At 45.7% G+C, this 27,869-nt stretch overlaps 4 protein-coding genes across 10 annotated transcripts in view; 2 read left to right on the forward strand and 2 right to left on the reverse strand.

Annotated features, from left to right (window-relative positions):
- Window positions 1-27,869, reverse strand: part of LOC120998305 (gastrula zinc finger protein XlCGF26.1-like) — a 4,064,644-nt gene that overhangs the window by 3,650,736 nt on the left and 386,039 nt on the right. The gene's annotated exons all lie outside the window — the stretch shown is intronic.
- Window positions 1-27,869, forward strand: part of LOC120998356 (zinc finger protein 420-like) — an 870,654-nt gene that overhangs the window by 611,191 nt on the left and 231,594 nt on the right. The gene's annotated exons all lie outside the window — the stretch shown is intronic.
- The window catches only part of LOC120998306 (oocyte zinc finger protein XlCOF7.1-like), a 1,981,422-nt gene that overhangs the window by 199,923 nt on the left and 1,753,630 nt on the right, over window positions 1-27,869 (forward strand). The gene's annotated exons all lie outside the window — the stretch shown is intronic.
- LOC120998394 (gastrula zinc finger protein XlCGF66.1-like) lies at window positions 7,159-27,862 on the reverse strand. The gene is made up of 6 exons (XM_040429068.1): window positions 27,840-27,862; window positions 12,667-12,999; window positions 11,903-12,058; window positions 11,696-11,819; window positions 7,674-7,779; window positions 7,159-7,206 (listed from the first exon to the last, which is right to left on the reverse strand). Exons 2-5 carry the CDS (start codon window positions 12,736-12,738, stop codon window positions 7,721-7,723), a joined length of 411 nt encoding a protein of 136 aa, XP_040285002.1. The 5' UTR covers window positions 12,739-12,999; window positions 27,840-27,862; the 3' UTR covers window positions 7,159-7,206; window positions 7,674-7,720.

Here is a 27,869-nt window from a genome sequence, read left to right on the forward strand (position 1 = left end):
GATTTTATCCTGAGCCTGCTGCTGGATTTTTTCTGGTTCGGGATCCATGCCCGGCGAAGGAGGACGGTGGGTGAGCAGAAATCCTTTTTTTTCCTATATTTAGTACTGAGCAAATGGTTTAGGCAGGTGCGGAAAAAGTGCTGCAAAGTAAGAACGCTTTCAAAAAATAGAAGTTAACATATTTTTAGCAATTAACAAAAATCTAAGTAAATGAAGAACAGAGAAACGTAAATAAAGCTATATTTTCGGTGGCCGCCCTTCTCGGTACTCTTGCACAAAGCCAGGGATTTTGTAGCACTAAAGGGGTTGACCACTCAGTCATATTCATAGGTTACTTACTTATTTAATGTCCGTGCTCCTGTTAGCTTCTGCAAGTTTTTGTGGCATTGTTTTTGATTACCTGTTGCAGGAGGCGCTGCTGCTCCTGAATACAGTGTCTGTGCATTGTTTTGGCAGCGCTGGCCCCTCTAAATGACATCAAACAAAATGGCTCCATTCCGAAACTCCGTCCTGCCGACTGTGCACGCTTCCCTTCAGTGTTGTAACGTGCAGACTCCAGATCTACCTCTGCTTGCGCAGTAGAAATATTCATGGCTCATGGCTGCAGTGTCCTGTGCTCGTAGCTGACACAAGACTCGAGCGTGTGCACAGGCGGGAAAGCCATGCTCAAGTCTTGTGTAAGGACTGTGGCTAGGTCATGTGATCGATGAACGGGATGTAAAACGGTCCAGGAAGAGGCATAAGTGCTCAAAGTGCACTGCAGCCTCTTCATACAGTTGACCCTAGGGGGCGTGTTGGGAGTTGGACCCCCACCAATCTGATAATGACCTATTCTGAGGATAGGCCATTAAAATGAAAATCCTGGACAACCCCTTTAACTAAAACAGAAACAGCTGTGTAGGTGGCTTAAATCAGACTGGGGTTTCAATATGTGTGGTTCAAGCTCTTTCGAAAAGAAACAGGCAACGTTGAGGGCTGTAGACGCAGTGGTCGGCCTAGGAAAGACGGATCATACTTACTTTTCTTCCAAATCAAAAAATGTCCGGCAGTGGAATCAGCTCAGAACTGGCCGAAACCAGTGGGACCCAGGTACACCTACCTATTGTTCGAAGAAGCTAGGCCAGAAGTGGTCTTCATGAAAGATTCGCAGCCAAAAACACACAGTGGATTTCTTAAAAACTCATTACAATTTGTCCAAATTGCAAAAGAAATTCAATTTGGGTACGAATCAATTCTGAATATTCTGATACTTATCCATTATGCAATAACATCCAAGTCTAATTGACTCCACATTTATTCAGCAGGTTAATGACACCAAACATCCAGCCAATATCATTAAGAACTATCTTCAGCGCAAAGGAGAACTAGGAGTCCTGGAAGTGATGATATGACCCCACAGAGCCCTGATCTCAACATCAGAGTCTGTCTGGAACTACATGAAGAGACAGGAGGATTTGAGCAAGCCTAGATCCACAGAAAATCTGTGGTTAGTTTTTTAAGAAGTTTGGAATAACCTTCCTACCGAGTTTCTTCAAAAACCGAGTAAGTGTACCTAGAAGAATTGAGTCTGGTCAGGCCAAATATTGATTGGATTTAGATTTCTATTTTCTTAATTCACTTTGTATTTTGTTACCTGATAAAAAAAAACTTTCCCCACACATGCCTAAAACTTTTGCATAGTACTGCATTTCTCTAACATTTGTCACAATTCAAAAAAGAATATGGTGTCCGCTCTGTGTGAATTCTCTGTTGTGCTTCAAAATGCCATCTCCCTTTAACACATTTTCCACAAAAGATCAAAATGGCTTCTCCAATGATCCCTTAGATTGGCTTCAGTAATAAAATATTTGCCACATTCTTAATATAAATGCAGCTACACTCCCATGTGACTTCTCTGATGCTTCCTAAACATGGATTCTGGTATCTCTGTGTGAAATCTCTGATGTACAAGACATGATTTATCTGGGAAACACTTCACACATTCGGAACATGAAAGCAGCTTCACTCCTGTGTGACTTCTCTGATGTATAGTAAAACTTTATTTACCTATATAGCATTTCTCACATTCTGAACGTGAATATCAGAATCAGAATCAGAATCAGCTTTATTCGCCAAACACGACACAGTCGATCGTGCTCGGAATTGGGTTAGGCACAGGAACAGGCATAGTACTAGGGGGGGAGGGGGGGTAGGGTTATGCAATGGGCACATCAGGGGCGAGGGGTTATGGGCGGGAGATGGGGCGTGGTGAGTTCAGCAGTCTGACGGCCGTTAGGAAGAAAGTGTTCAGCCTCCTCGATGTCCTTGCAGGAATGGCCTAAAACCTGCGGCCGGACTTTAGACGTCTGAAGAGATGATGGCCCGGATGGGAGTGTTCATAGGATATTTTCAGAGCCCTGGAGCGCAGTCTGTTGGAGAAGATAGAGTCAAGGGGTGGTAGTGGCAGTCGAGTAGTTCTCTCTGCCGAGCTGATGACCCTTTGTAGTTTGCGCTTGTCACTGGCTGATGAGCCGGCATACCAAACCAGAAGAGACGAACACAGTACCGACTCGATGGTACAGAAGTAGAAGGACTTCAGTAGGTCCTGAGCCATGCCGAACTTCCTCAGTTGTCGAAGGAAGTAGAGCCGCTGGTGAGCCTTCTTTATGATGGACGAGATGTTGGGACGCCAGGATAGGTCCTCAGAGATTGTCGTGCCTAGGAGGCGGGCACTGGGTACCCATGCGACTTCAGATCCGTCAATGTAGGTCGGGGGGGAACTACCCTTCTCTTCCTGAAGTCGATGACCAGCTCGACCGTCTTTGTGGTGTTTAGGACCAGATTGTGCGCGCCACACCAGTTGCTGACCCTGTCGATTTCCTTACGGTAGGCCTGCTCATCGCTGTCGCTAATCAGGCCCACGAGTCTGGTGTCACCTGCGAACTTGATGACTTTAACTGAGGCCTCCTCCGATCTGCACTCGTTTGTGTACAGAGAGAACAGGAACGGCGATAGAACACATCCCTAAGGGGCACCAGTGTTGGTGACCCTCGGTTCGGAGGTCAGATTGCCTAATCTGACGACCTGGGACCTGTTAGTGAGAAAGTCCATGATCCAATGTCGTAGTGTTGGGTGGACATCAAGCGCCGTGAGGTTCCTCTGCAGGATACTGGGGGAGATAGTATTAAAAGCCGAGCTGAAGTCTAGAAGGAGGATTCTCGCGTATGTGTTGGGTTTGTCGAGGTGTTCAGTGACGTATTCTAGACACATGTTAATCGCATCGTCAGTGGATCTGTTTGCCCTGTAGGCGAATTTCAGAGGGTCCAGCCGGTCGAGAGTGGCGGGCTTCAGGATGGAGAGGACCACCTTCTCTAGGGTCTTCATGACCACCGAAGTCAGAGCCACGGGCCGGAAGTTGTTAAGATCAGAAACACCCTGTTTCTTCGGCACAGGGATGATAGTTGAGTTCTTAAAGCAGGCGGGGACGTGTCCCTCCTTAAGGGATCTGTCAAAGATTGGGGTGAGGGCCGGGGCCAGTTGGACTGAGCAATATTTCAGGCACGCAGGAGTGACACCATCGGGACCGGGGGCTTTCCTCACATTTAGCTTGGACAGCAGGGTGCGAACCGTAGGCACATTCACTGTAGGGGGGTCAGCGAAGTCAGCGAACGGGCAAGATAATGTGGTAGCAGGGACTGTGGTGCCCACTCTAGGGGGCATTGTCCGAGTTACATCACCCTCAGTCGAGGTCTCGAATCTGCAGTAGAACCTGCCCAGCTCCTCTGCCAGTGCCTGACAAGGGGTAGTGAGCGCCGGGGGGGGGTTTGTAGTTAGTCGCGGACCTAAGGCCCTTCCAGACCGCCCTCCGATCGTTCGAGTGTAGAGAATGGTGGATGCGTTCCGCGTATGCCCGTTTCGCCGCACGCAGTTCCCGAATATGGCTTCTCCACTGTGTGACTTTTTCTCATGTTAAACAAGATTTAGGCCTCATGCACACGACCGTTATTCGAGTCCGCATCCGAGCCGCAGTTTTTGCGGCTCGGATGCGGACCCATTCACTTCAATGGGGCCGCAAAAGATGTGGACAGCAATCCGCATCCGTTGCTCCGTTCCGTGGCCCCGCAAAAAAAATATAACATGTCCTATTCTGTCCGTTTTGCAGACAAGAATAGGCATTTCTACAATGGGCCGCTCGTTCCGTTCTGCAAATTGCAGAAGGCAAACGGACGGCTTCTGTTTTTTGCGGATCTGCGGTTTGCGGACCGCAAAACACGGAACGGTCGTGTGCATGAGGCCTTAAAGAGAGAATCTTGTTCAGCTACAAAAAGATAGTAATAAAATAGAATGGGTCCAAAGACGGGCTACAAAATGGTGGTGGGTCTGAAGCATGAAACCTTGACTTTCCGTCAGGAGGTCACATTATCACAGCAGATCACTACTGCTCTCCAGCTCAACTCCAGTAAAATGAAAGTACAAGAGAATCAGGCCAGTTTTGCTGGTTCTTTGTGTTAAAAAGAGGTATAAAAAAAACTGCTAGCAAAGAAGGTGCAGCAACCTGCTGTAAACTATCCGTGTGCACGTCATGCTGTCCTGCTCTTCTCTGTAGAGTGCTGCCGGCTCAAAGAGGAGACTCCGTGTCAGCTCTTCACAATTTCCAACAAAGTGGTGAGTCAGTAACCAGGAGGACTTGCCTGAGGTTGGTAAGACTTCCAAAAGAGTAGGACGGAGGAGTCTTGAAGGTGAGAAACAGCAAGACAAGATGAAAATCACTCAGCGTATATAGGGGGTTACTATGTGTTATAGAGGAAACTCAGAACTTTCTCTCTAAGGATCAAGTCATAGCAGTACAGAAATCAGAGTCTCCTAAAAAGTGTGAGTGACTGGACAGACACCCATACAATTGGTCAGCATCAGATAAGAAAAGAGTTCGGAGTAATCAGGAGTTAGAGGCATGAGAAGCTATCTTCAAACATATTTAAAGTCTGGTTGCACTTCTTTACCCCATTCACAGGAGGGACATGGGATGGGATGTTATCATCTTAAACTGCTTAAGATCTAACCCCCATGAAATGAGAAAAAAATGGTTCTTTGAATGATGCTTTCCTTTGAATCTGTGTTAAAAAAGTTAAACACTAAATCCAGAGCTGAGGCTAAACAATGCTTTCTCTCTTTCCTGTATGAAGTCCAGTCCTCAGGGCCACCTGCCGGTCATGATTTGAGAATATCTCAAAGAATGAAGTCCTGTGGTAAGTCCTGACGCACACTGACACTAATTACACCACCTGCTCAATACTAAGGAAATCCTGAACACATGACCAGCAGGTGGACACGAGGACCGGAGTTGAGGAACACTGCTCTATACCACAGCCAGCAGCAACAAGGATCCTCAGGGCAGACTAAAATTTGCCATTAGAGCTTAAGGATATTGAGGAGATTACTTCCAAACTCTTACATATTTTTTAGACAGAGCAGAGCAGCAGCAAAGAAATGGAAGCTGCCATGATTTATGGTATATGCCAAGGAATATTCAAGACAGGCAAAATACGATGGATCAGTTCCTACAGAAAGCCCCCTCAGACACAGGAGATGGAAGAGGTAGTACTGGGCCTCAAGATGTTTTCTTTTTCAGCACATGTCCTTGCTCCAACCCTTAACAGAGGGTAAAATGGTCAGTCACAGGACCCGGGTAGATTTTGGTCCGCAAACCATTACAAAAGAATCCCGACACCTGTTATTTTCTATTTTTGTGAGGAAGGAGGGACACATCAAGTGGAATTGTTTACTTTTGGTAAGGGCTAAAAGTCAGCCAAGAAGGCCTTCAGCAGGGACACAACAGAATCCTAGACAGTACTAGCAGTACTATGGTCCTCAAAGAGTCAACTCCATTTCCACAATCCGCACTTCTGGCATTAATGGGTCCATAGTAGGACACATCTCAGAAACCCGGGGATTCCAGACTCTATCCTTCTGCTTGGTCTTAAGCTCTATAAGGAATTGAAGATTTCTTTGTAAATCTATTTGTGGGGTGAAGGTGGATGTTGGAAGATGTGGAAGGGAGAGGGGGAGGACTCAGGATTTTATGGGCTTCCCTTAGCAGGGTCTGATGGGTGATGGGGTCAGGTCCAGCTACTCTGAAGAAGTCTGTTCAAAAGGTTTAGTCTTGGATAACCCTTTTAAAGTCATAGGCCCTACAGTGTTGGGGGCACAAAGGGTTACCAGCCCAAGAGACAAAGGGAATACAACATTTCTCTTTCAGGCTCATGAAACTAATCCCAAAAGCCATGGCTGTGTCACGTCCTTTCCATCCAGCTCCTCAATCTACATAGAAGCCTGAATATGCGAAGAAGCATTTTCATACTTTGCAAATAGAGTTTATTGTGTCTTGTGGTAGCGTTGTATGTGTTTAGTCGAAAGCAAAAAGAATGGATGGGGAACAGGCACACCCTGATGGGATGCATATGTCTACTTCTGGAATTGTGGTCCTAAAAGAACAAATGCTATGATTTAGGAGACATTTAATACTCTTGAAAATCTATCTTAGAAGGTAAGTTGTAAAGAATCAGGTCTCACTAGTTTCAGAGGATAGGTCATCAATTAGAAAGCGTTGGAACTGAGTTTTGTCAGACACCGGTCATTAGTGCAGCCGTTCATCACAGCCGGTGCCCCCCAAAACCTGCTGCTAAGCCAAGTGTTCAGCCTGAAGCATGAGTGGGTGGAGAGAAGATCCTGGAGAGGATGTCTATGTGTTTTCACATCTCCCTCTGCTCTTGTACATAACACAGGGGTCACTGCCCGGAGTGCTACTTTACTGCAGCTCTAAGGTGGAGCCTCACCTGAAGAAACCTCCCAATTCCCTTCCTCCATTCATTACTCCATACCTGTGATCACATGGACTGGAATGTCCTCCTCCACCTCAATCTTACACGGGGGATCGCCCATGATCTGCTCTTCTTCCTCCTCCACTTTAATATCAGTCAGATCTTCCCCCTGATTTGTCATCTGTAACAATTCAGGACAATACAGCAGACAGGTGGGAAATCTAACAGATCCACATAAGAGACCCCCACAATCTATGACCCATCTATGACTGCAGGACCCCCCTATATAGATGTGTATAGGGCTCAGCTCCATCTACCTGATGGTTCTCTGGGAGCGTCTCCTCTGGACAGTCCTGGGAATACAGAGGACGGGGACATCTCTCGGGGGGATTTCTCCTCCTGGATCCATCTGTGGATACACGAGCACACAGTCACTGAATACATGGCCTCATGTAGCTCTGTCTATAGATCAGACTCTTCTCTCAGTTCCTTCACTTCTAGGTTTAGTGATCGGGGCCTAAATAACAATGTTCTGCTCCTCACCAACTTTCTGCCAAACCCCATAGAAATCCCAGGCCTGGAGCTGCTCTTCCATCCAGAAACCCGACTTTCAAACCTTAATTAGGGGGTTCCATTTTCTGTAGATGGAAGAGACTCAGGCATTGATGGATTTAGATGGAACGTCTGATGGAGAAAACCCAGATCCAAACCCACATAGAAGTCCGGCATTATTCATCAAACAAAGTTAGGCTATTCGGAGTAATTGTCCATTGAAGTAATTGGACAACTACTCCAGGTGTCGTCTCCTCTAACTGTAAATGTACTTCTGGATTGGCGTCCGGAATCTCCGAGCATTAATCCTTTGGCCACACTTACAGTATCACTGGAACGTCCAAAGCAGTGATGGCAGGTGCAGGCGGATATCATAGCAGCATGGACAGGTATGGTGGTGCTTGAAAGTTTGTGAACCCTTCACAGTGTCCTAAAAGTAGACAGAGATAAAACGAGTCAAAAATATTAGACTTGGTCATTGATTTATTGAGGAAAATGATCCAATAGCACATGTCTGTGAGTGGCAAAAGTATGTGAACCTTTACAATTAGCAGATAATTTGAAAGTGAAATTAGATTCAGGTGTATTCAATCAATGGGATGACAACCAGGTGTGAGTGGACAACCTGTTTTATGTAAAGAACAATGATCTATCGATGTCTGATCTTCACAACACATATTTGTGGAAGTATACCATGGTACAAACAAAGGAATGTTCAGAGGACCTCAGAAAAACAGTTGTTGATGCTCATCAGGATGGAAAAGTTTACAAAACAGTCTCTAAAGAGTTTGGACTCCACAGTCAGACAGATCGTGTACATATCAAAGACCATTATTATTGTCCCCAGGAGTGGTTGACCAACAAAGATCACACCATGAGCAAGGCACATAATACACTGCTCAAAAAGATAAAGGGAACACAAAAATAACACATCCTAGATCTGAGTTAATTAAATATTCTTCTGAAATACTTTGTTCTTTACATAGTTGAATGTGCTGACAACAAAATCACACAAAAATTAAAAAATGGAAATCAAAATTTTCAACCCATGGAGGTCTGGATTTGGAGTCACCCTCAAAATTAAAGTGGAAAAACACACTACAGGCTGATCCAACTTTGATGTAATGTCCTTAAAACAAGTCAAAATGAGGCTCAGTAGTGTGTGTGGCCTCCACGTGCCTGTATGACCTCCCTACAACGCCTGTGCATGCTCCTGATGAGGTGGTGGACGGTCTCCTGAGGGATCTCCTCCCAGACTAAAGCATCTGCCAACTCCTGGACAGTCTGTGGTGCAACGTGACGTTGGTGGATAGAGCGAGACATGATGTCCCAGATGTGCTCAATTGGATTCAGGTCTGGGGAACGGGCGGGCCAGTCCATAGCATCAATGCCTTCGTCTTGCAGGAACTGCTGACACACTCCAGCCACATGAGGTCTAGCATTGTCTTGCATTAGGAGGAACCCAGGGCCAACCGCACCAGCATATGGTCTCACAAGGGGTCTGAGGATCTCATCTCTGTACCTAATGGCAGTCAGGCTACCTCTGGCGAGCACATGGAGGGCTGTGCGGCCCTCCAAAGAAATGCCACCCCACATCATTACTGACCCAATGCCAAACCAGTCATGCTGGAGGATGTTGCAGGCAGCAGAACGTTCTCCATGGCGTCTCCAGACTATGTCACGTCACATGTGCTCAGTCTGAACCTGCTTTCATCTGTGAAGAGCACAGGGCGCCAGTGGCGAATTTGCCAATCTTGGTGTTCTCTGGCAAATGCCAAACGTCCTGCACGGTGTTGGGCCCTCATATCACCCTCATGGAGTCTGTTTCTGACCGTTTGATCAGACACATGCACATTTGTGGCCTGCTGGAGGTCATTTTGCAGGGCTCTGGCAGTGCTCCTCCTGTTCTTCCTTGCACAAAGGCCGAGGTAGCGGTCCTGCTGCTGGGTTGTTGCCCTCCTACGGCCTCCTCCACGTCTCCTGGTGTACTGGCCTGTCTCCTGGTAGCGCCTCCATGCTCTGGACACTACACTGACAGACACAGCAAACCTTCTTACTACAGCTCGCATTGATGTGCCTTCCTGGATAAGATGCACTACCTGAGCCACTTGTGTGGGTTGTAGACTCCGTCTCATGCTACCACTAGAGTGAAAGCACCGCCAGCATTCAAAAGTGACCAAAACATCAGCCAGGAAGCATAGGAACTGAGAAGTGGTCTGTGATCACCACCTGCAGAACCACTCCTTTATTGGGGGTGTCTTGCTAATTGCCTATAATTTCCGCCTGTTGTCTATCCCATTTGCACAACAGCATGTGAAATTGATTGTCACTCAGTGTTGCTTCCTAAGTGGACAATTTGATTTCACAGAAGTGTGATTGACTTGTTCCCTTTATTTTTTTGAGCAGTGTAGTTCTCAAGGTCACGAAGGAACCCAAGGTAACCTCTAAGCAACTTAAAGGCCTCCCCCACATTAGCTGATGTTCATGAGTGCACTATCAGGAGGACACTGAACGGCAATGATGCGCATTGCAGGACTTCAAGGAGAAAGCAGCTGCTCTCCAAGAAGAACATTGCTGCCTGTCTGCAGATTGTAACGATCACCTGTACAAGACTATTGAAACAATGTTTTGTGGATGGATGGATTTTGATGTAAATGAGAAGCGTTACGCTTTATGTGTCCAGAATAAAAACCTCATCCCATCTGTTAAGCATGGTGCTGGTAGGATCATGGCTTGGGCCCGTTTTGCTGCATCTGGGCCAGGACGGCTTGTAATTGTTGATGGAACAATGGATTCTGAATTATACCAGAAAATTCTAAAGGAAAATGTCAGGACTTCTGTCCATGAGCTGAATCTCAGGAGAATGTGGGTCATATAGCTAGACAACGACCCTAGGTACGAGTCCTTCTACCAAAAAATGGTTAAAGAAGAAGAAAGGAAAAGTTCTAGAAGGTCCAAGTCACAGTCTTGACCTTAATCTAATAGAAATGTTGTGGAAAGACCTAAAACAAGCAGATCATGGGAGGAAACCACCGACATAGCAGAGCTGAAGCTGTTTTGTACAGAGGAATGGGCTAAAATTCCTTCAAGCCAACGTTCATGACTAATCAGCAATTACCAGAAATGTCTAGCTGCAGTAATTGCTGCACACGGAGTCACACCGGATACTGACAGGAAAAGTTCACATACTTTTACCACCCACAGACATGGACATTGGAGCATTCTCCTCAATAAATAAAAGAACAAGTCTAATATGTTTTACTCATTTGTGTGATTTGGTTCTTTATCTACTTTTAGGACTTGTGTGAAAATCTTATGTAGTTTTAGATCAAGTTTATGCAGAAATATAAAAAAAACTGTGAAGGGTTCACAAACTTTGCACAACTGTTTGTTCTATGTGCACGGACATATGGACCACTATTTTTGTAGAGATGTGAGGCACCGGGAACATGCCAAAAGAGAAAGACTGATACTGGCAAAGGTGCCCGGTTTGTATATGGAGGGTGGAGTGGTTAGTCTGTATTGTCACCCTTAGAAGCTTCAGGTCAGAGGGATGAATGGGAACATGATGGGAAGCCTCCCTGACGTCTGTGGTGGCCATAACACAGGCTCTGAATGTACAATGTAAGAACCGTCCCCATCCACGGTGGTAAGAATCATTGGTCTTTCACACTAGAAGTCTGGCACACAGAATTGGATAAAACTGCTGCTCGTGCATTTGGTGAATAGAATCTTCAATTAATTCCATCTCTCTTGATATAGTGGGAATTGCCACCTAAAGCTGTCCCCTCGAAGGGGACAGCTACTGATGATAAAATAACATTGTATCCCCTCTCAGAATGTCCACCTTATCAGTCCAGTCTTCATGAGATTCTTATTCACTGGCCTGCAAAATATCCCTCATGTACAAGGCGGTGGCACTGACCTACTGAGCATGTGTGACCAGCAGCTGTAATACTGAAGTGGACATCCTGAGAGGGAATAAACAAAACACCACAGAGCATAGGGCGCACCATAATCATATCATTCTATATAGTCATACAGGGGCAGACGTCACCCATAAGCCCCATGTATACGGCATGGTGCAGGTTTTCCTGCAGGACCCTCTGTATAGAATAGTGTCATCTACTGTACCGGCCGATGGAGGCCAAGAGGACACTATATCTGTCAGGAGCATGGAGCCTATGGAGAAGTGTGATGTATATGGGAAATGTAGGCTCTAACGTGATGTGACTGGAGAATAACATGTGGAGCTCCTACATTACATGTCATTACACGTGTGTACACACTGCACATGACCGGACTGAGGCTTTAACATGGCCTCTTCTCACCTCGTCTCTTCTTACCTGGTGATGTCAGAGGCCGGGGAGCCTCCATCATGGCCTCCTTGTACAGATCCTTGTGTCCTTCTATATACTTCCACTCCTCCATGGAGAAATAGACCGCCACATCCTGACACCTTACAGGAACCTGACAACACAATGACACCGTCATCACCCAGACCCCTCCAGTGCTGTTACTGGAGAATTTCCCAGCATTCCCAGCACTGTCACCTCTCCAGTCAGCAGCTCAATCATCTTGTGGGTGAGTTCTAGGATCTTCTGTTCATGTATCAGGGGGGGAGGCTCTGTGATGGGGGTCCTGCTCCACCTTCCTGACTCATGGATGATGGGAGTCTCCCCCGATGTCTTCTTCACTATGGTATAATCCTGTGGATGGAGAGAGACACTTATGAAAGAAATTCCTTCCTGACTCCAGATCTACAATCAGAATCCCTCCCTGGATCATGGCTCCATCTTCAGTAATTTAGTCACAAGAAGCTGGAATATTCTTGCCCTCCAGGCCCCTTCTGGACTCTTCTAGAGAATCCCCCATGACTCCTTCCTCTGGCAGAGAGCTCCATAGTCTCACTGCTCTTACAGTAAAGACTCCTCTTCTATGTTGGTGGAGAAACCTTCTTTCCTCTAGACGTAGTGGAGGCCTCCTTGTTATAGTCCAGTATCATCTCAATGTCAGACTAGTGGTAGAAATCCTCCCTCCAGGCCACATTCCGGCCATCTCCTCTGCTTCCTCTCCTCCTTGGTACAACCTGCCTACTTACCTTCTCATGGCTCCTACAACATGACTATTGGTCTCCATGATACATCACTGACCATACAGGTGGCTGATCTTCAGGTTCTCCATACCCTTGGAAGGTCTGGAGGCCGTTCTCCAGGACCCTGGACTCTTCCTATCACTTCCTATGATGGATTCTCCTTCCCGATGTCTGACTTGTTACAGAATACAATAAAGAGGAGAGAAATCTAGAAAAGTTTACCTCTCCGCTCAGCAGGGAGATGATCTCCAAGGTGAAGTCTAATATTCTTCTGCTGATCTCCTTCCTGTCCATCCTTGGTGGTGATTCAGGAGAAAAGGAGAGACCTGGAGGAGCTGGAGGCTTCTAGTACTGCAGGCGCCTTTATGAGGAGAGGCTGGAAATCCTCCAGGGACAAGAGCATAAGTGAGATCCAGAACGGCACTTACTGCTCCTGGAGAGACCCCACTTCTCAGAGCCCCCAGCACCGGGGATAAAGGGGGACTCTGGAGAAATGGCTGATACCAGAGAGAAGAAGAGGCTCCAGACACCACAGCAGTGACTACCGACCAGGACCTGTTCTGGAACTGCTGCACTGCAAGAGCTGAAGGACCTGTGATGATGTCACTGTCATGTGATCAGTGCAGGAGGTGGAGCTCAGTAGCAGAGAGAAGTGGTGGTGAAAGACTTGTGATGATGTCACCATCATGTGATCAGTGCAGGAAGAGGTGGAGCTAAGCATCTGCGATAAATAGTATTGAAGGACCTGTGATGACATCACTCCCATGTGACCAGTGAGGAGGGGATATTTTTGTTTTCCTGCAGGGGCTGCAGACATCATATTATATTCTGGAAGAAACAAACAAAGGAGTAATGCTTTGCAGGGACTGGATGTACTGGGATGTAATGCTCTGCAGGGAGGCGGGTGTACTTCATCAGGAGGTCAGTGCCCTCTGTGGCCCTGGTGGCCCCTGGGTGCAGTGTCCCCCCCATGTTGCAATATTATATAGTATATAACATACACTCACCTAAAGAATTATTAGGAACACCTGTTCTATTTCTCATTAATGCAATTATCTAGTCAACCAATCACATGGCAGTTGCTTCAATGCATTTAGGGGGGTGGTCCTGGTCAAGACAATCTCCTGAACTCCAAACTGAATGTCAGAATGGGAAAGAAAGGTGATTTAAGCAATTTTGAGCGTGGCATGGTTGTTGGTGCCAGACGGGCCGGTCTGAGTATTTCACAATCTGCTCAGTTACTGGGATTTTCACGCACAACCATTTCTAGGGTTTCCGAAGAATGGTATGAAAAGGGAAAAACATCCAGTATGCGGCAGTCCTGTGGGCAAAAATGCCTTGTGGATGCTAGAGGTCAGAGGAGAATGGGCCGACTGATTCAAGCTGATAGAAGAGCAACGTTGACTGAAATAACCACTCGTTACAACCGAGGTCTGCAGCAAAGCATTTGTGAAGCCACAACACGCACAACCTTGAGGCGGATGGGCTACAACAACAGCAGAAGACCCCACCGGGTACCACTCATCTCCACTACAAATAGGAAAAAGAGGCTACAATTTGCACGAGCTCACCAAAATTGGACTGTTGAAGACTGGAAAAATGTTGCCTGGTCTGATGAGTCTCGATTTCTGTTGAGACATTCAAATGGTAGAGTCCGAATTTGGCGTAAACAGAATGAGAACATGTATCCATCCTCTGATGGCTACTTCCAGCAGGATAATGCACCATGTCACAAAGCTCAAATCATTTCACATTGGTTTCTTGAACATGACATGAGTTCACTGTACTAAAATGGCCCCACAGTCACCAGATCTCAACCCAATAGAGCATCTTTGGGATGTGGTGGAACGGGAGCTTCGTGCTCTGGATGTGCATCCCTCAAATCTCCATCAACTGCAAGATGCTATCCTATCAATATGGGCCAACATTTCTAAAGAATGCTATCAGCACCTTGTGGAATCAATGCCACGTAGAATTAAGGCAGTTCTGAAGGCAAAAGGGGGTCCAACACCGTATTAGTATCGTGTTCCTAATAATTCTTTAGGTGAGTGTACATCAGACACTTAACCCCTCAGACGCCATGATTTATCACTATCACAGCACTGATTGGTTGGACAGAGATAATGTCACCCCTATCAGCACCCGACAACACAAACAGCTGCTGTCAGTGGGTTGTCAGGGGTACTGAGGGCCCCAGGTCCAGCCATTAGAGTGTCTAGTGGCAGGGTGAGACAGGATGTCCGTCAGTACAGAAGAGTCTGTCAAGGACTGAGCCCCACAGAGGGGCTGAAAGAAACTGGAAAGAGGTAAAAAAAAAAAAGAAACAGTTGCCCCAATAATAAAACTGAACGGGTTTGGGGTCATCAGGTGACTAACAACCGATATTATGAAACAACCCGCACCATAAACTCTATGAATATAAAACCAATACAATGACCACACCAGGAGAGGCTCCGCCCCCAAGGGCTAGGAACCTACAGGTATAAAAAAGTGGAGCCTCCCACTTTCCATGAATAAAGGTCCAAACATCCTGTCTTGGAGACACATGCCCCCCTGAACATTTTCAGTCCTCCCACCGATCCTGGACACCCAGTCTCCATTGCCAGTCACACCTGGTCCCCAGAACCATGGCTTTGTCCATCACCCAAAGCAACATCTTGTCCCTGACGGTGACTGGCTGACTCCCTGTTATGTCCGGTCGGTCCCTGACTCGATTTTTACTGTATAAGGAGTGGGTGGCATAACCTTCCTCATATTTCTCCGTATCCAAATGCCAGGAAAACATCAAAGCAACATTGACCATAGCAAACCCCTCGACACAAGAGCCCTCCTCCAGTCACACCCAGACAGTCTTACCCACAAATCAGTCACACCCAGACAGTCTTACCAACAAGTCTACACAATCGTGAAAAGTATAAGACTCAAGGTCTTATCGCTGCTTTGAGAAGTTTCCACAAGTGATGGCCTCAATCACCAGTGGCAGATCCTGAAGTAATGCCTCCCGGGCTCACGGCACCATGTTTTGTTTTGCAGTAGTTCCCCTTTAATGTGAGGAGAAGATAAAAATTGCGGCACTCACCGGATTCTTTTGCAGTCTCTTTATTTCTCTTTAGCAACTATGTTTTAAAGAGAAATAAAAAGACTGCAAAAGAATCCGGTGAGTGCCGCAATTTTTATCTTCTCCACACATCACAAGTGAATATTGTCTGTAATGCAGAGAACCGCCAGGGAATCACACAAGAGCACATTTACTACATGAGAATCATATAAAGAGGCTGCAGTGCTGACCCTAGATTAGTTCCCATTTAACCCATAGAAGACTTTGCGATTTACCATTTTTGTATTTTTGCTTTTGTTTTTCACTCTTCACCTTCTCCGAGCCATACCTTTTTTATTTTTCCATTCCCTTAGCCATATGAGGGCTTGTTTTTTGTGGGACAAAAAAACTTTCTAACGGCACTGTTTAATATTGCATGCAAGATAGTGAGGAGCTGAGAAAAAATTCCAAATGGGTTGGATTTGTGAAAAAAGAAATGCAATTCTGCCACAGTTTAAAAAGATCGTTCGGCCAAATGTGTGTGGACAGCTTCACAGTACAAGTATCATATGATGTAAACTAGATTAAATGTAACAAAAAGGAACCCTGACTGACAAAGTCACCAATGAAATATGTTACATAAAATACATGTGATACAATTTACCTCTCTTTGACCCTGAGCAGTGAGTTTTCCTTCTACCAGTGACGAGTGGCAGCTTGACATTTCATGATGTGGACGGGGTGGGCTCAAAGCATTACTGATAGACAGCTGGATGCCGGCTACTGGGATGGGAGCCGACTATGATCCCAGTGCTGTGGTTAGACTTACAGAACAGGAAAAATAGGAAGGAGAAACAGTAACAGAAATGAACTGTGACAAAATAACAAAACATTTTACATAAAATATGTCTGTAAAGTAAGAGATGAAATTACAGATAAATCAGTCCCACGCCATTTAAATTGTATCTATTATATCATGTATTTGAAAAACTAAAGGTTTTCTGTGATCTCAGTATTCTCACTCCCCCCCCCCCCCCCCCGAAGCTATGCTCGCTCACCCTCTATTTCGCCCTCCTTTAAAAGCTCTGTTCGCTCACCCTCTATCCCCCCTCCCACAGAAGCTCTGCTAGCTCACCTTGCATCCCCCCAGAGGCTCTGCTCACTCACCCTCCATTCCCGTCAGAAGCTCTGCTCACTCACCCTCCATCCCCCTTCCCCAAAAGCTCTGTTCACTCACCCTCTATTTCCCCAGAAGCTCTGTTCGCTCACCCTCCATCCCCCCTCAGAAGCTCTGCTCACTCACCCTCCATCCCCCCTCAGAAGCTCTGCTCACTCCCCCTCTATCCCCCTCCCCCACAAGCTCTGCTTGCTCACCCTCCATCCTCCCAGAAACTCTGCTTACTCTCCCTCCATCCCCCCAGAAGCTTTGCTCACTTACCTTTCATCCCCCCAGAAGCTCTGCTTGCTCACCCTCCAACCCCCCCCCCCCCCCAGAAGCTCTGCTCGCTCACCTTCCATTCCCCAAGAATCTCTGCTCACTCTCCTCCCACCCCCCAAAAGCTCTGCTTACTCACCTTCCATCCCCCAAGAATCTCTGCTCGCTCACCTCCCATCCCCCAAAATCTCTGCTCACTCACCTTCCATCCTCCCAGAAGCTCTGCTCGCTCACCTTCCATCCCCCCAGAAGCTCTGCTTGCTCACCTTCCATCCTCCCAGAAACTCTGCTCACTCATGCTCCCAGAAACTCTGCTTGCTCACCCTCCATCCCCCCCCCAAAATCTCTGCTTACTCAGCCTCCACCCCCCCCCTTCCAGAAGCTCTGCTTACTCATCCTCCACATTTCGAGCATATATATGGCTTCTCTCCTGTGTGACTTCTGAGATGTTTAACAATATCTGACTTATTTGTATAACATTTCTCGCATTCTGAACATGAATATGGTTTCTCTCCTGTGTGATATCTCTGATTTATAACAAGACCTAATTTATTTGTAAAACATTTCCCGCATTCATAACATGAATATGGCTTTTCTCTCATGTGAATTCTTTTGTGTGTCGAAAGACTTGATCGCTGTAAAAACTGTTCTCCACATTGAAACCTTTTACCCTCTTTCTGCCCAGTACTTGTGATAACAATCTGTGAGTGGTCAGGAGGAGGTTCCTCATGATTAGGAAGATTACATGACACATCTGTACAGTGAGGTCCTGAATGTACAGTAAAGACAATGAGGTTTTCTCCTGAAGAGCGCTGCCCGATATCTTCATCTTCTTTACGATCTAGTGATAACATGAAGTTTTCCTGTGGAACATCCAGGGGCTCTTGTGCAAACTGTAAACGTGCAGCAATGTATTTTTTGGACAGCAGTGGCTTCCTCTGTGGTATCCTCCCAGGAAATCCATTCCTGTTAAGTGTTTTACGTATCGTAGATTCGCTAACAGGGATGTTAGCATATGCCAGAGACTTTTGTAAGTCTTTAGCTGACACTCTAGGATTCTTCTTCACCTCATTGAGCAGTCTGCGCTGTGCTCTTGCAGTCATCTTTACAGGACGGCCACTCCTAGGGAGAGTAGCAGCAGTGCTGAACTTTCTCCATTTATAGACAATTTGTCTTACCGTGGACTGATGAACAGCAAGGCTTTTGGAGATACTTTTATAACCCTTTCCAGCTTTATGCAAGTCAACAATTCTTAATCGTAGGTCTTCTGAGAGCTCTTTTGTGCGAGGCATCATTCACATCAGGCAATGCTTCTTGTGAAAAGCAAAGCCAGGACTGGTGTGTGTTTTTTATAGGGCAGGGCAGCTGTAACCAACACCTCCAATCTCATCTCATTGATTGGACTCCAGTTGGCTGACACCTCACTCCAATTAGCTCTTGGAGATGTCATTAGTCTAGGGGTTCACATACTTTTTACACCTGCACTGTGAATGTTTACATAGTGTGTTCAATAACAACATGGTAACATTATTTTTTTTTGGTGTTATTAGTTTAAGCAGACTGTGATTGTCTATTGTTGTGACTTAGATGAAGATCAGATCACATTTTATGACCAATTTGTGCAGAAATCCATATCATTCTAAAGGGTTCACATACTTTTTCTTGCAACTGTACCTGTGGATACTATACTATTATCCTTGTTGACTCATGACCTGAGTTTCTCTAGTGTGGTCTCCACTATCAGAGGTTGGGGGTGAGGTGGTCTTGCAGCCACCTCCTCCCTTTTGTGTTCACCATGTCTTATATATTTTACTAATAATAAAGATTTTTTCACTTGACAATTAATGCGAGTACTTCTCATTATTAATAGGGGCTATTTGTACAGTTGTTGTAGGAGTAGCATTATATATATCTAGGCCCCCATATGATTCTACATTGATATATCTGAGGTATGTGTCGGTTTTAAGAATGAAGATAACAGGTCGATTTTATCCCATAGTGTACGGCGTAAAAATTATTGTATGCAACCGTAAATGGCTCCATTAGAAAGTACAACTTATCCCACAAAAACTAAGCCCTCATAAGGCTATGTGAACGGAAAAATAAAAAAGTTAGGACTATAGGAAAGTTGGCAGTGAAAAACGAAAATGCAAAAATGGAAAATCGCAGGGTCCTCTAATGATTAACTGCAGCTCTGCCTCACCTAGGTTATATCAGCTGCATAATGTTCACACCCTGTAATGCAGGCAAGGTGATAATGCTGGATGTTAGTGTGAACAATGCCTTAGTCTGTCTGCAGAAGTAATAGTGGACAGGGAAAAAGGTTTGCTGGCCAGCCAGAGAAGGAAAGCATAAAGAAAGATATACAGATGCACGGACAAACTAATGACATATTCACCACCTAACACTCGGATGCAGACCCAAACACCAGTCGTGTATATGAGCACTTAACAAGATCTGATTTATTTGTAAAGAGTTCCCCACATTCTGTTCATGAACACGGCTGTTCTCCTGTGTGACATTTCTCATGGGTAACAGCGCGTGATTTATGAGTAAAACATTTTCCACATTTTGAGCATGAATACGGCTTCTCTCCTGTGTGACTTCTGAGATGTTTAACAAGATCTGACTTATTTGTGTAGCATTTTTCGCATTCTGAACATGAATATGGTTTCTCTCCTGTGTGATATCTCTGATGTATAACAAGACTTGATTTATTTGTATAACATTTCTCGCATTCTGAACATGAATAGGGCTTTTCTCCTGTGTGATATCTCTGATGTACAACAAGTTCTGATTTACCTGAAAAACATTTCCTACATTCTGAACATGAAAATGGCTTCTCTCCTGTGTGACAACGCTTATGTCTAACAAGATGGGATTTATATATAAAACATTTACCACATTCTGGACATGAATACGGCTTCTCTCCTGTGTGAATTCTCTCATGTGTAACAAGATCTGATTTATTTGTAAAACATTTCCCACATAGTGAACATGAATACGGCTTCTCTCCTGTGTGACTACGCTTATGTCTAACAAGTTGGGATTTAAATATAAAACATTTCCCACATTCTAGACATGAATACGGCTTCTCTCCTGTATGAATTCTCTCATGCTTAACAAGATCTGATATATTTGTAAAACATTTCTCACATCCTGAGCATGAATATGGTTTTTCTCCTGTGTGAATTCTTGTGTGTATAACAAGATGGGATTTTTGTGTAAAACATTTGCCACATAGTGAACATGAATACGGCTTCTCTCCTGTGTGACTTCTGTCGTGTGAAACAAGACTTGATTTATTTAGGAAACCTTTCCCACATACTGAACATGAAAATGGCTTTTCTCTGTGAATTCTTTTGTGTGTCGAAAGACTTGATTGCTGTAAAAACTGTTCTCCACATTGTCCACATTGAAACCTTTTACACCCTTTCTGCCCAGTACTTGTGGTAGCAATCTGTGAGTGGTCAGGAGCAGGTTCCTCATTATTAGGAGGATTACATGACACATCTGTACAGTGAAGTCCTGAAAGTACAGTAAAGGCAATGAGGTTTTCTCCTGAAGAGCGCTGCCTGATATCTTCATCTTCTTTACGATCTAGTGATAACATGAAGTTTTCCTTCAAGTTTGTACTGGGATTTTCTGTTGAAATTCAAAATGGATTTTGGGATGCTTTTTCATACCAAAGTAGGCAAATTTAGATTTTTTTTTCTAAATTCTACTTTATGAAATACACATAGAATAGACAAAGAAATTAGAAACCCCAATCCACCTAACCAGAAAACCACCCCTAGAGAGAGGACAAGGGGTAATAAAATAGTCTGGTCCACGGATGAACCTCTTTTATATAGGGATTATAATTCATCGGAGTCTCAAAGGTAAAGGTCAGTTTAACCAGTTTAAGAAATTCTAAGAGACTCTCTTCTGATGATGTTCAGTCTGGGGAAGAAGAAGAGTCTTCTGTATAGATTTCTTATATTGCTATGATTTGAGACGAGCGAAGTTATAAAAAATTAGATTTAGGTGCTTTGCCAAATTTCACAAGGAAATTTGATTCCTGATGTATTATTTTGTCACAAAGCGTATTCCTTTGTACTGTATGTAGCGAGCGGAAATATGGGGAATGGCGATCGCGCTGCCTCCTGTCATTGAACCCCTCCGATGCCACGTTCATCGCTGATTGTGGCACAATTTTGGCCTTTCACAGGTTAATCAAGGTTAAAAAAAAACAACTTATCAATTTGCTTCTTGATTGAAGACTGTGCAGTGACGTGATGATGTCATCAAGCTGGGCGGGCATGGAGATGTTTAGTGTTGAGTGAAGCAAGCTTCAGATGCTTCATCAGAAGTCGCTTCGTTCAAAACTTTTGAATAATACTGTACGGAGATCCGTCTCTGTACAGTATTAGAATGTATGGGCTCCGATAAGCCGAAGTAAGTTATTCGCAAAGTCTCGCGTGACTTCGTTGAATAACTTCGGTAGTGGATTTTTCAAGTGGAAAACCACTTTAAAACTTGAGACCGAACTCGGCTTCGGTTCCGAGGTACTAGTCGAAACCAAAGCCAAGTTCGGTTTCAAGTTTCATTACCTAGAGCGCAAGGAAATTTTGCTTTGCTCAACACTAGCTACCAGTCAACCAGCAAACATATATTACTGGATCTAAAGGTACAACATCTTGGGTCTTCTTTTCCATCATAATCGAAAAAATTTTATTTTGCCAGACATTGTCTGCGAATTTTTCAAAGTCCCTTCTCGACTCAAATACTGTTGACAGAACACATTGATTGGTTTATATAACCGCCGAGCGCTACCCTTCTGTAGGTCATCTGATATTAGGAGGTTGAGTATGGGAGAAGAATCAACCAAACCATTGAAGACAGAGTGAAGAAAAAGGGCAAACTGTAACTGCAAATATCTAAAGTATTCCGATAAAAGATAAAGACAATTCATTAGCGAGATTGTCTTAAAGTTACTTGATCAAGGCCTCATGCACACGGCCGTTCAGTGCATTGGGGACCGCAATTTGTGGTCCCCAATGCACGGGCAACATCCGTGCGGCGGCCGGGACGGATTGAGATCATTCAACTTGAATGGGTCCGCGATCCGTCTGCACTGTAAAAGAAAAAATAGAACAAGTGTCACAGGCGGCCCCCTATCACCATGGATTGTGGAGCTTAAGTGGTTAGACTGGGTTTCCTCAGACCCGGCCATTACTGCAGCCGTTCATCACAGCCGATGCACCCCAAAACCTGCTGCTAAGCCGAGTGTTTAGCCTGGAGCATGAGAGGACGGAGAGGAGAACTCAAGGGGGATGTCCATGTGCAGTCACAGCTCCCTCCGCTCCTGCACATAACACAGGGGTCACTGCCCGGAGTGCTCCTTTACTGCAGCTCTAAGGTGGAGCCTCACCTGAAGAAACCTCCCAATTCCCTTCCTTCATTCATGATCACATACCTGTGGTCACATGGACTGGAATGTCCTCCTCCACCTCACTCTGACACGGGGGATCGCCCATCATCCGCTCTTCTTCATCCTCCACTTTAATATCAGTCACATCTTCCCCCTGATTTGTCATCTGTAACAATTCAGGACAATACAACAGACAGGTGGGAAATCTAACAGATACACATAAGAGACCCCCACAATCCAGGACCCCTCTATGACTGCAGGACCCCCCTATATAGATGTGTATAGGGCTCAGCTCCATCTACCTGATGGTTCTCTGGGAGCTTCTCCTCTGGACAGTCCTGGGAATACAGAGGACGGGGACATCTCTCGGGGGGATTTCTCCTCCTGGATCCACCTGTGGAGACACAAGCACACAGTGACTGAATACATGGCGTCCTGTAGATCCATCTATAGATCAGACTCTTCTCTTATCTCCTTCACTTCTAGGTTTACTGATCAGGGTCTAAATAACAATGTTCTGCTCCTCACCAACTTTCTACCAAACCCCAGTCACTCCACACATAAATCCCAGGCTTGGAGCTGCTCTCCCATCCAGAGACTCGGCTTTCACTCCTTCCTCAGGGTAATTCATTCTCTGCAAGTGGAAGAGACTCAGACATTGATAGATTTAGATAGGTCATGTTGAGGGAAGTGTTGGATTTAAATATATATGTATATATGCCCTCACATATATGCATATATATATTGGCCCTTTTGCATGGGCCAGTCCAGGTGGTAGGTGTATACATAGGGATGTATGTATGCCCCTTTGTCAGCATACATCTCTATGTATATAATATATGTGTAGGTGGGCTTATTTCTGCCCATTCAGACCCCCTGTTTTATATATATATATGTGTATATATATATATATATACACACACATACAGTATATATACTTATGGATGGGCCCCAAGCATCTATAAGTATATATGTGCAGTTAAAACTGTGCCCAGAAGCTCCCATGGATGTCCCCCCCCCCCTGGAATGTGCCTGCTGGGGGGGGAGAGACCGACAACTGGACAATTATGTCCAGTTTCGACCTCTTCAAAGGACAGCGCCGGAGATGGTATGCCTAACAGGGACATGAGAACAAAGAGTTCCCATGCCCCTGTGTGCCGCTCACCTCCGGCACTGTAATTACAGCGCCAGAGATGTGCGATATCTCCACAGGTGGGAGGATCAAAGGATCCCCCGCCTGGGAGCGCGGGCTGGTGCGGTGATGTCATATCACCGCGCCAGCCCACGTGGTCCTGGCTGCAGGCGTAAGCATGCCTGCAGGGCGGGAAAACGGGAGTGAGCGCCGCGGGGTTTAAATACCCCAGCGGCACTGCGCTCTTGAGTTGGAAAACCCTACCGGCCTCCCTGAAGCAGAGTGCTGTGCTGCGCTCAGAAGATTAGAAGAGCGCAGCCAGCGCTCGGACAGATCTGGACCCCCCCCCTTTCTGAAGGAGAGCGCATCCGTCGCTCAGAATGGGACCCCGACCTTCCCCTCCATACAGGAGAGCGCAGCCAGCGCTCAGAGTGGCAGAACTCCGGAAAGGAGCGCGCAGGCAGCGATGTGCTGCGCTCTGAAGAGATGACCGCCCCAACAGAGAGGAGAGAGAGCGCATACAGCCCTGCACATACCTGATCGGACGAAGAGGCTGGCAGCGCTCAGAAGAGAGGTGGAGGGGGCTGAGTCCAGAGAAGTTGAGCCCAGAGCAGGAGAGCAGAAGGACGGAGCAGAAGTTGAGCAGCTGGCTAAGTATCTTCCTTAACCCCTGCTGCCCTGTACCTAACTCTGTACCTTGCTCTGTTGCCTCAGTCTCCTGTAGCAGCCCCATCATTAACCCCTTCAGTGCCCTGTTCCCCTGCTCTGCCCTGACACTCCTGTATCCCTGTATTAACCCCTTCACTGCCTGATCCCTGCTGCAGTCTGCTGCCCTGATAACCCCTACCATACCAGGTGTTAACCCTTTCCTGGGTTACCCCTTGCCCTGCCTTTCCCAGAACCCTATGTTCCTTGGCCTGCATGTATTTACCCCTGCAGTGCCACAATTGTGTTTAACCCCTTGTACCCCGTAGGGACAGTGAGTAGCCAGGCGGGTGGGTTACCGATATTTGTGAGTATGTAAATGTATTATTGTAATGTATAGATAGAGTGTGTGGGGTGGAATTGTGAATTGTGTAGTGTAGTTAGGTTTGTATTGTGGTGTGTGCGTCTATATGTATATATATCAATAACCATTGATCTATAAATATATATATATAGATATAGCGTATAATTAGACTTGTATTATTGTATTGTATAATAAATACTTTATTATTCATATACAGCGTATAGTGTTTTTAGTAGTCGCCGCCGTAGTATAGTAGTAAGTCGCACGTAGTGTATATGCAATCAGAGGTAGTTAGCTAGTTAACCTAACTAGGTATATATATAGGATTTAAGCATAAATACGCGGAGTCATCACTAGGCGACTCACGCCTATTTATGAATATTAATTATTGAGATTTGCATAAATATCAATAATTAATATCCCCTTTAACAGGTCACCTGGTGGAAAAAACCTAGAGCCAAATACCTTGAAAGGGAATTACAAGACCCCCATCTTATGTCAGCCAAATGAAGTAAGGAGCGTTTCCCCAAGTTTCCTTTCCTGAGAATACAACTCCTCTCTCCTAATGAGCTGTGATGGCTATCTGATTACCTTTCTCTAAGCATAAGTGAGAGAGACAGCCACCATACCGGACATTAAACTGGAGCCTCCGAGATGGTTGTACCCTCTTACTAACACAGACAGCTTTTTTTTATTTTTATACATTTTCTTTTAGTTTTTAATGAGCAAAATATAAGAAGGAACTTAAAAAATGTAATATTTCCCCATAATCTGTAGTTGTAGAGTAATAGGGGAAAGCAGCCCACAAGTGACGTCATTTCTTGCCCACGTGATTATAATCTGGGGTGTGGGCACACGGAGGGCTCAGAAGGGAAGGAGCACCGTTTGGCTTTGGAGAGCAGAATTTGCTGGAATAGTTTATGGGTGCCATGTCGCATTCGTTGGTCCCTTCATCTACCAGAACAGTGAAAACCTATCCCTCAGAGACCACATTAATCCCTCAAGGACTTTATCTAGGGTGTTGTAAGCATTTTGACACCACATGTATTTTACTGAATTCAGTGCACAGTGAACATTTGTCCACAGAGATGCCATCTCAGAGCCCAATATGTTGTGCCCAGCTTATTTTTTTTCTCTATATTTTACTTCACTTCTTTTTTTTTTACTCTATTGTACTTCAAAATGCAGTTGTTTGATTGCTTTTATGCTGCTTTAGATTGTCAGTCTGCCAAAACATTATCATCGCTCCCTCCACGACGACCAATCCACTTTCCCTCTTTATGCACTGAAGCTGGCACGTTCCCTGAGTTTTTCCAGCAAGATGGTGCACCACCACATTATGGGTGTCAGGTCCGAGCATTCCTAGATGGACAGTTTCCTGGAAAGTGGATTGGTCGTCGTGGGCCAGTTGAATGGCCCCCAAGGTCTCCCGATCTGACCCCCTTAGACTTTTATCTTTGGGGTCATCTGAAGGCAATTGTCTATGCTGTGAAGATACGAGATGTGCAGCACCTGAAACTACGGATACTGGAAGCCTGTGCTAGCATTTCTCCTGCGGTGTTGCTATCAGTGTGTGACGAGTGGGAGAAGAGGGTTGCATTGACAATCCAACACAATGGGCAGCACATTGAACACATTTTGTAAGTGGTCAGAAACTTGTAAATAACTCATGAAAGAATAAAGTTACGTTAAAACGTTGTGAAATTCCCAATAAGTTTGATGTTCACATGACCCATTTCCTATTGAAAAAACAAAAGTTGGATTCAAAATGGCCGACTTCAAAATGGTCGCTATGGTCACCACCCATCTTGAAAAGTTTCCCCCTCACATATACTAATGTGCCACAAACAGGAAGTTAATATCACCAACCATTCACATTTTATTAAGGTGCATCCATATAAATGGCCCACCCTGTATATGGGAAATGTAGGCTCTAACGTGATGTGACCGGAGAATAACATGTGGAGCTCCTACATTACATGTCATTACACGCGTGTACACACTGCACATGACCGGACTGAGGCTCTAACACGGCCTCTTCTCACCTCGTCTCTTCTTACCTGGTGATGTCAGAGGTCGGGGAGCCTCCATCATGGCCTCCTTGTACAGATCCTGGTGTCCTTCTACATACTCCCACTCCTCCATGGAGAAATAGACCGCCACATCCTGACACCTTACAGGAACCTGACAACACAATGACACCGTCATCACCCAGACCCCTCCAGTGCTGTTACTGGAGAATTTCCCAGCATTCCCAGCAATGTCACCTCTCCAGTCAGCAGCTCCATCATCTTGTGGGTGAGTTCTAGGATCTTCTGCTCATGTATCAGGGGGGGAGGCTCTGTGATGGGGGTCCTGCTCCACCCTCCTGACTCATGGATGATGGGAGTCCCCCCCGATGTCTTCTTCACTATGGTGTAATCCTGTGGATGGAGAGAGACACTTAGAGAAAGAAATTCCTTCCTGACTCCAGATCTACACTCAGAATCCCTCCCTGGATCATGGCCCCATCTCCAGTAATCTAGTCACTAGAAGCTGGAATATTATTACCCTCCAGACCTCCAGGCCCCTTCCGGACTCTTCTAGAGAATCCCCCATGACTCCTTCCTCTGGCAGAGAGCTCCATAGTCTCACTGCTCTTACAGTAAAGACGCCTCTTCTATGTTGGTGGAGAAACCTTCTTTCCTCTAGACGTAGTGGAGGCCTCCTTGTTATAGTCCAGTATCATCTAGATGTCAGACTAGTGGTAGAAATCCTCCCTCCAGGCCACACTCCGGCCATCTCCTCCTCTGCTTCCTCTCCTCCTGGGTACTTACCTTCTCATGGCTCCTACAACATGACTATTGGTCTCCATGATCCATCACTGACCATACTGGTGGCTGATCTTCAGGTTCTCCATCACTTGGAAGGTCTGGAGGCCGTTCTCCAGGACCCTGGACTCTTCCTATCACTTCCTATGATGGATTCTCCTTCCCGATGTCTGACTTGTTACAGAATACAATAAAGAGGAGAGAAATCTAGAAAAGTTTACCTCTCCGCTCAGCAGGGAGATGATCTCCAAGGTGAAGTCTAATAGTCTTCTGCTGATCTCCTTCCTGTCCATCCTTGGTGGTCATTCAGGAGAAGAGGAGAGACCTGGAGGAGCTGGAGGCTTCTAGTACTGCAGGCGCCTTTATGAGGAGAGGAGAGGCTGGAAATCCTCCAGGGACAAGAGCATTAGTGAGATCCAGAACCGCACTTACTGCTCCTGGAGAGACCCCGCTTCTCAGAGCCCCCAGCACCGGGGATAAAGGGGGATTCTGGAGAAATGGCTGATACCAGAGAGAAGAAGAGGCTCCAGACACCACAGCAGTGACTACCGACCAGGACCTGCTCTGTATCTGCTGCACTGCAAGAGCT

Source organism: Bufo bufo, chromosome 4, assembly GCF_905171765.1.
Source record: "Bufo bufo chromosome 4, aBufBuf1.1, whole genome shotgun sequence".
NCBI lineage: Eukaryota > Metazoa > Chordata > Amphibia > Anura > Bufonidae > Bufo > Bufo bufo.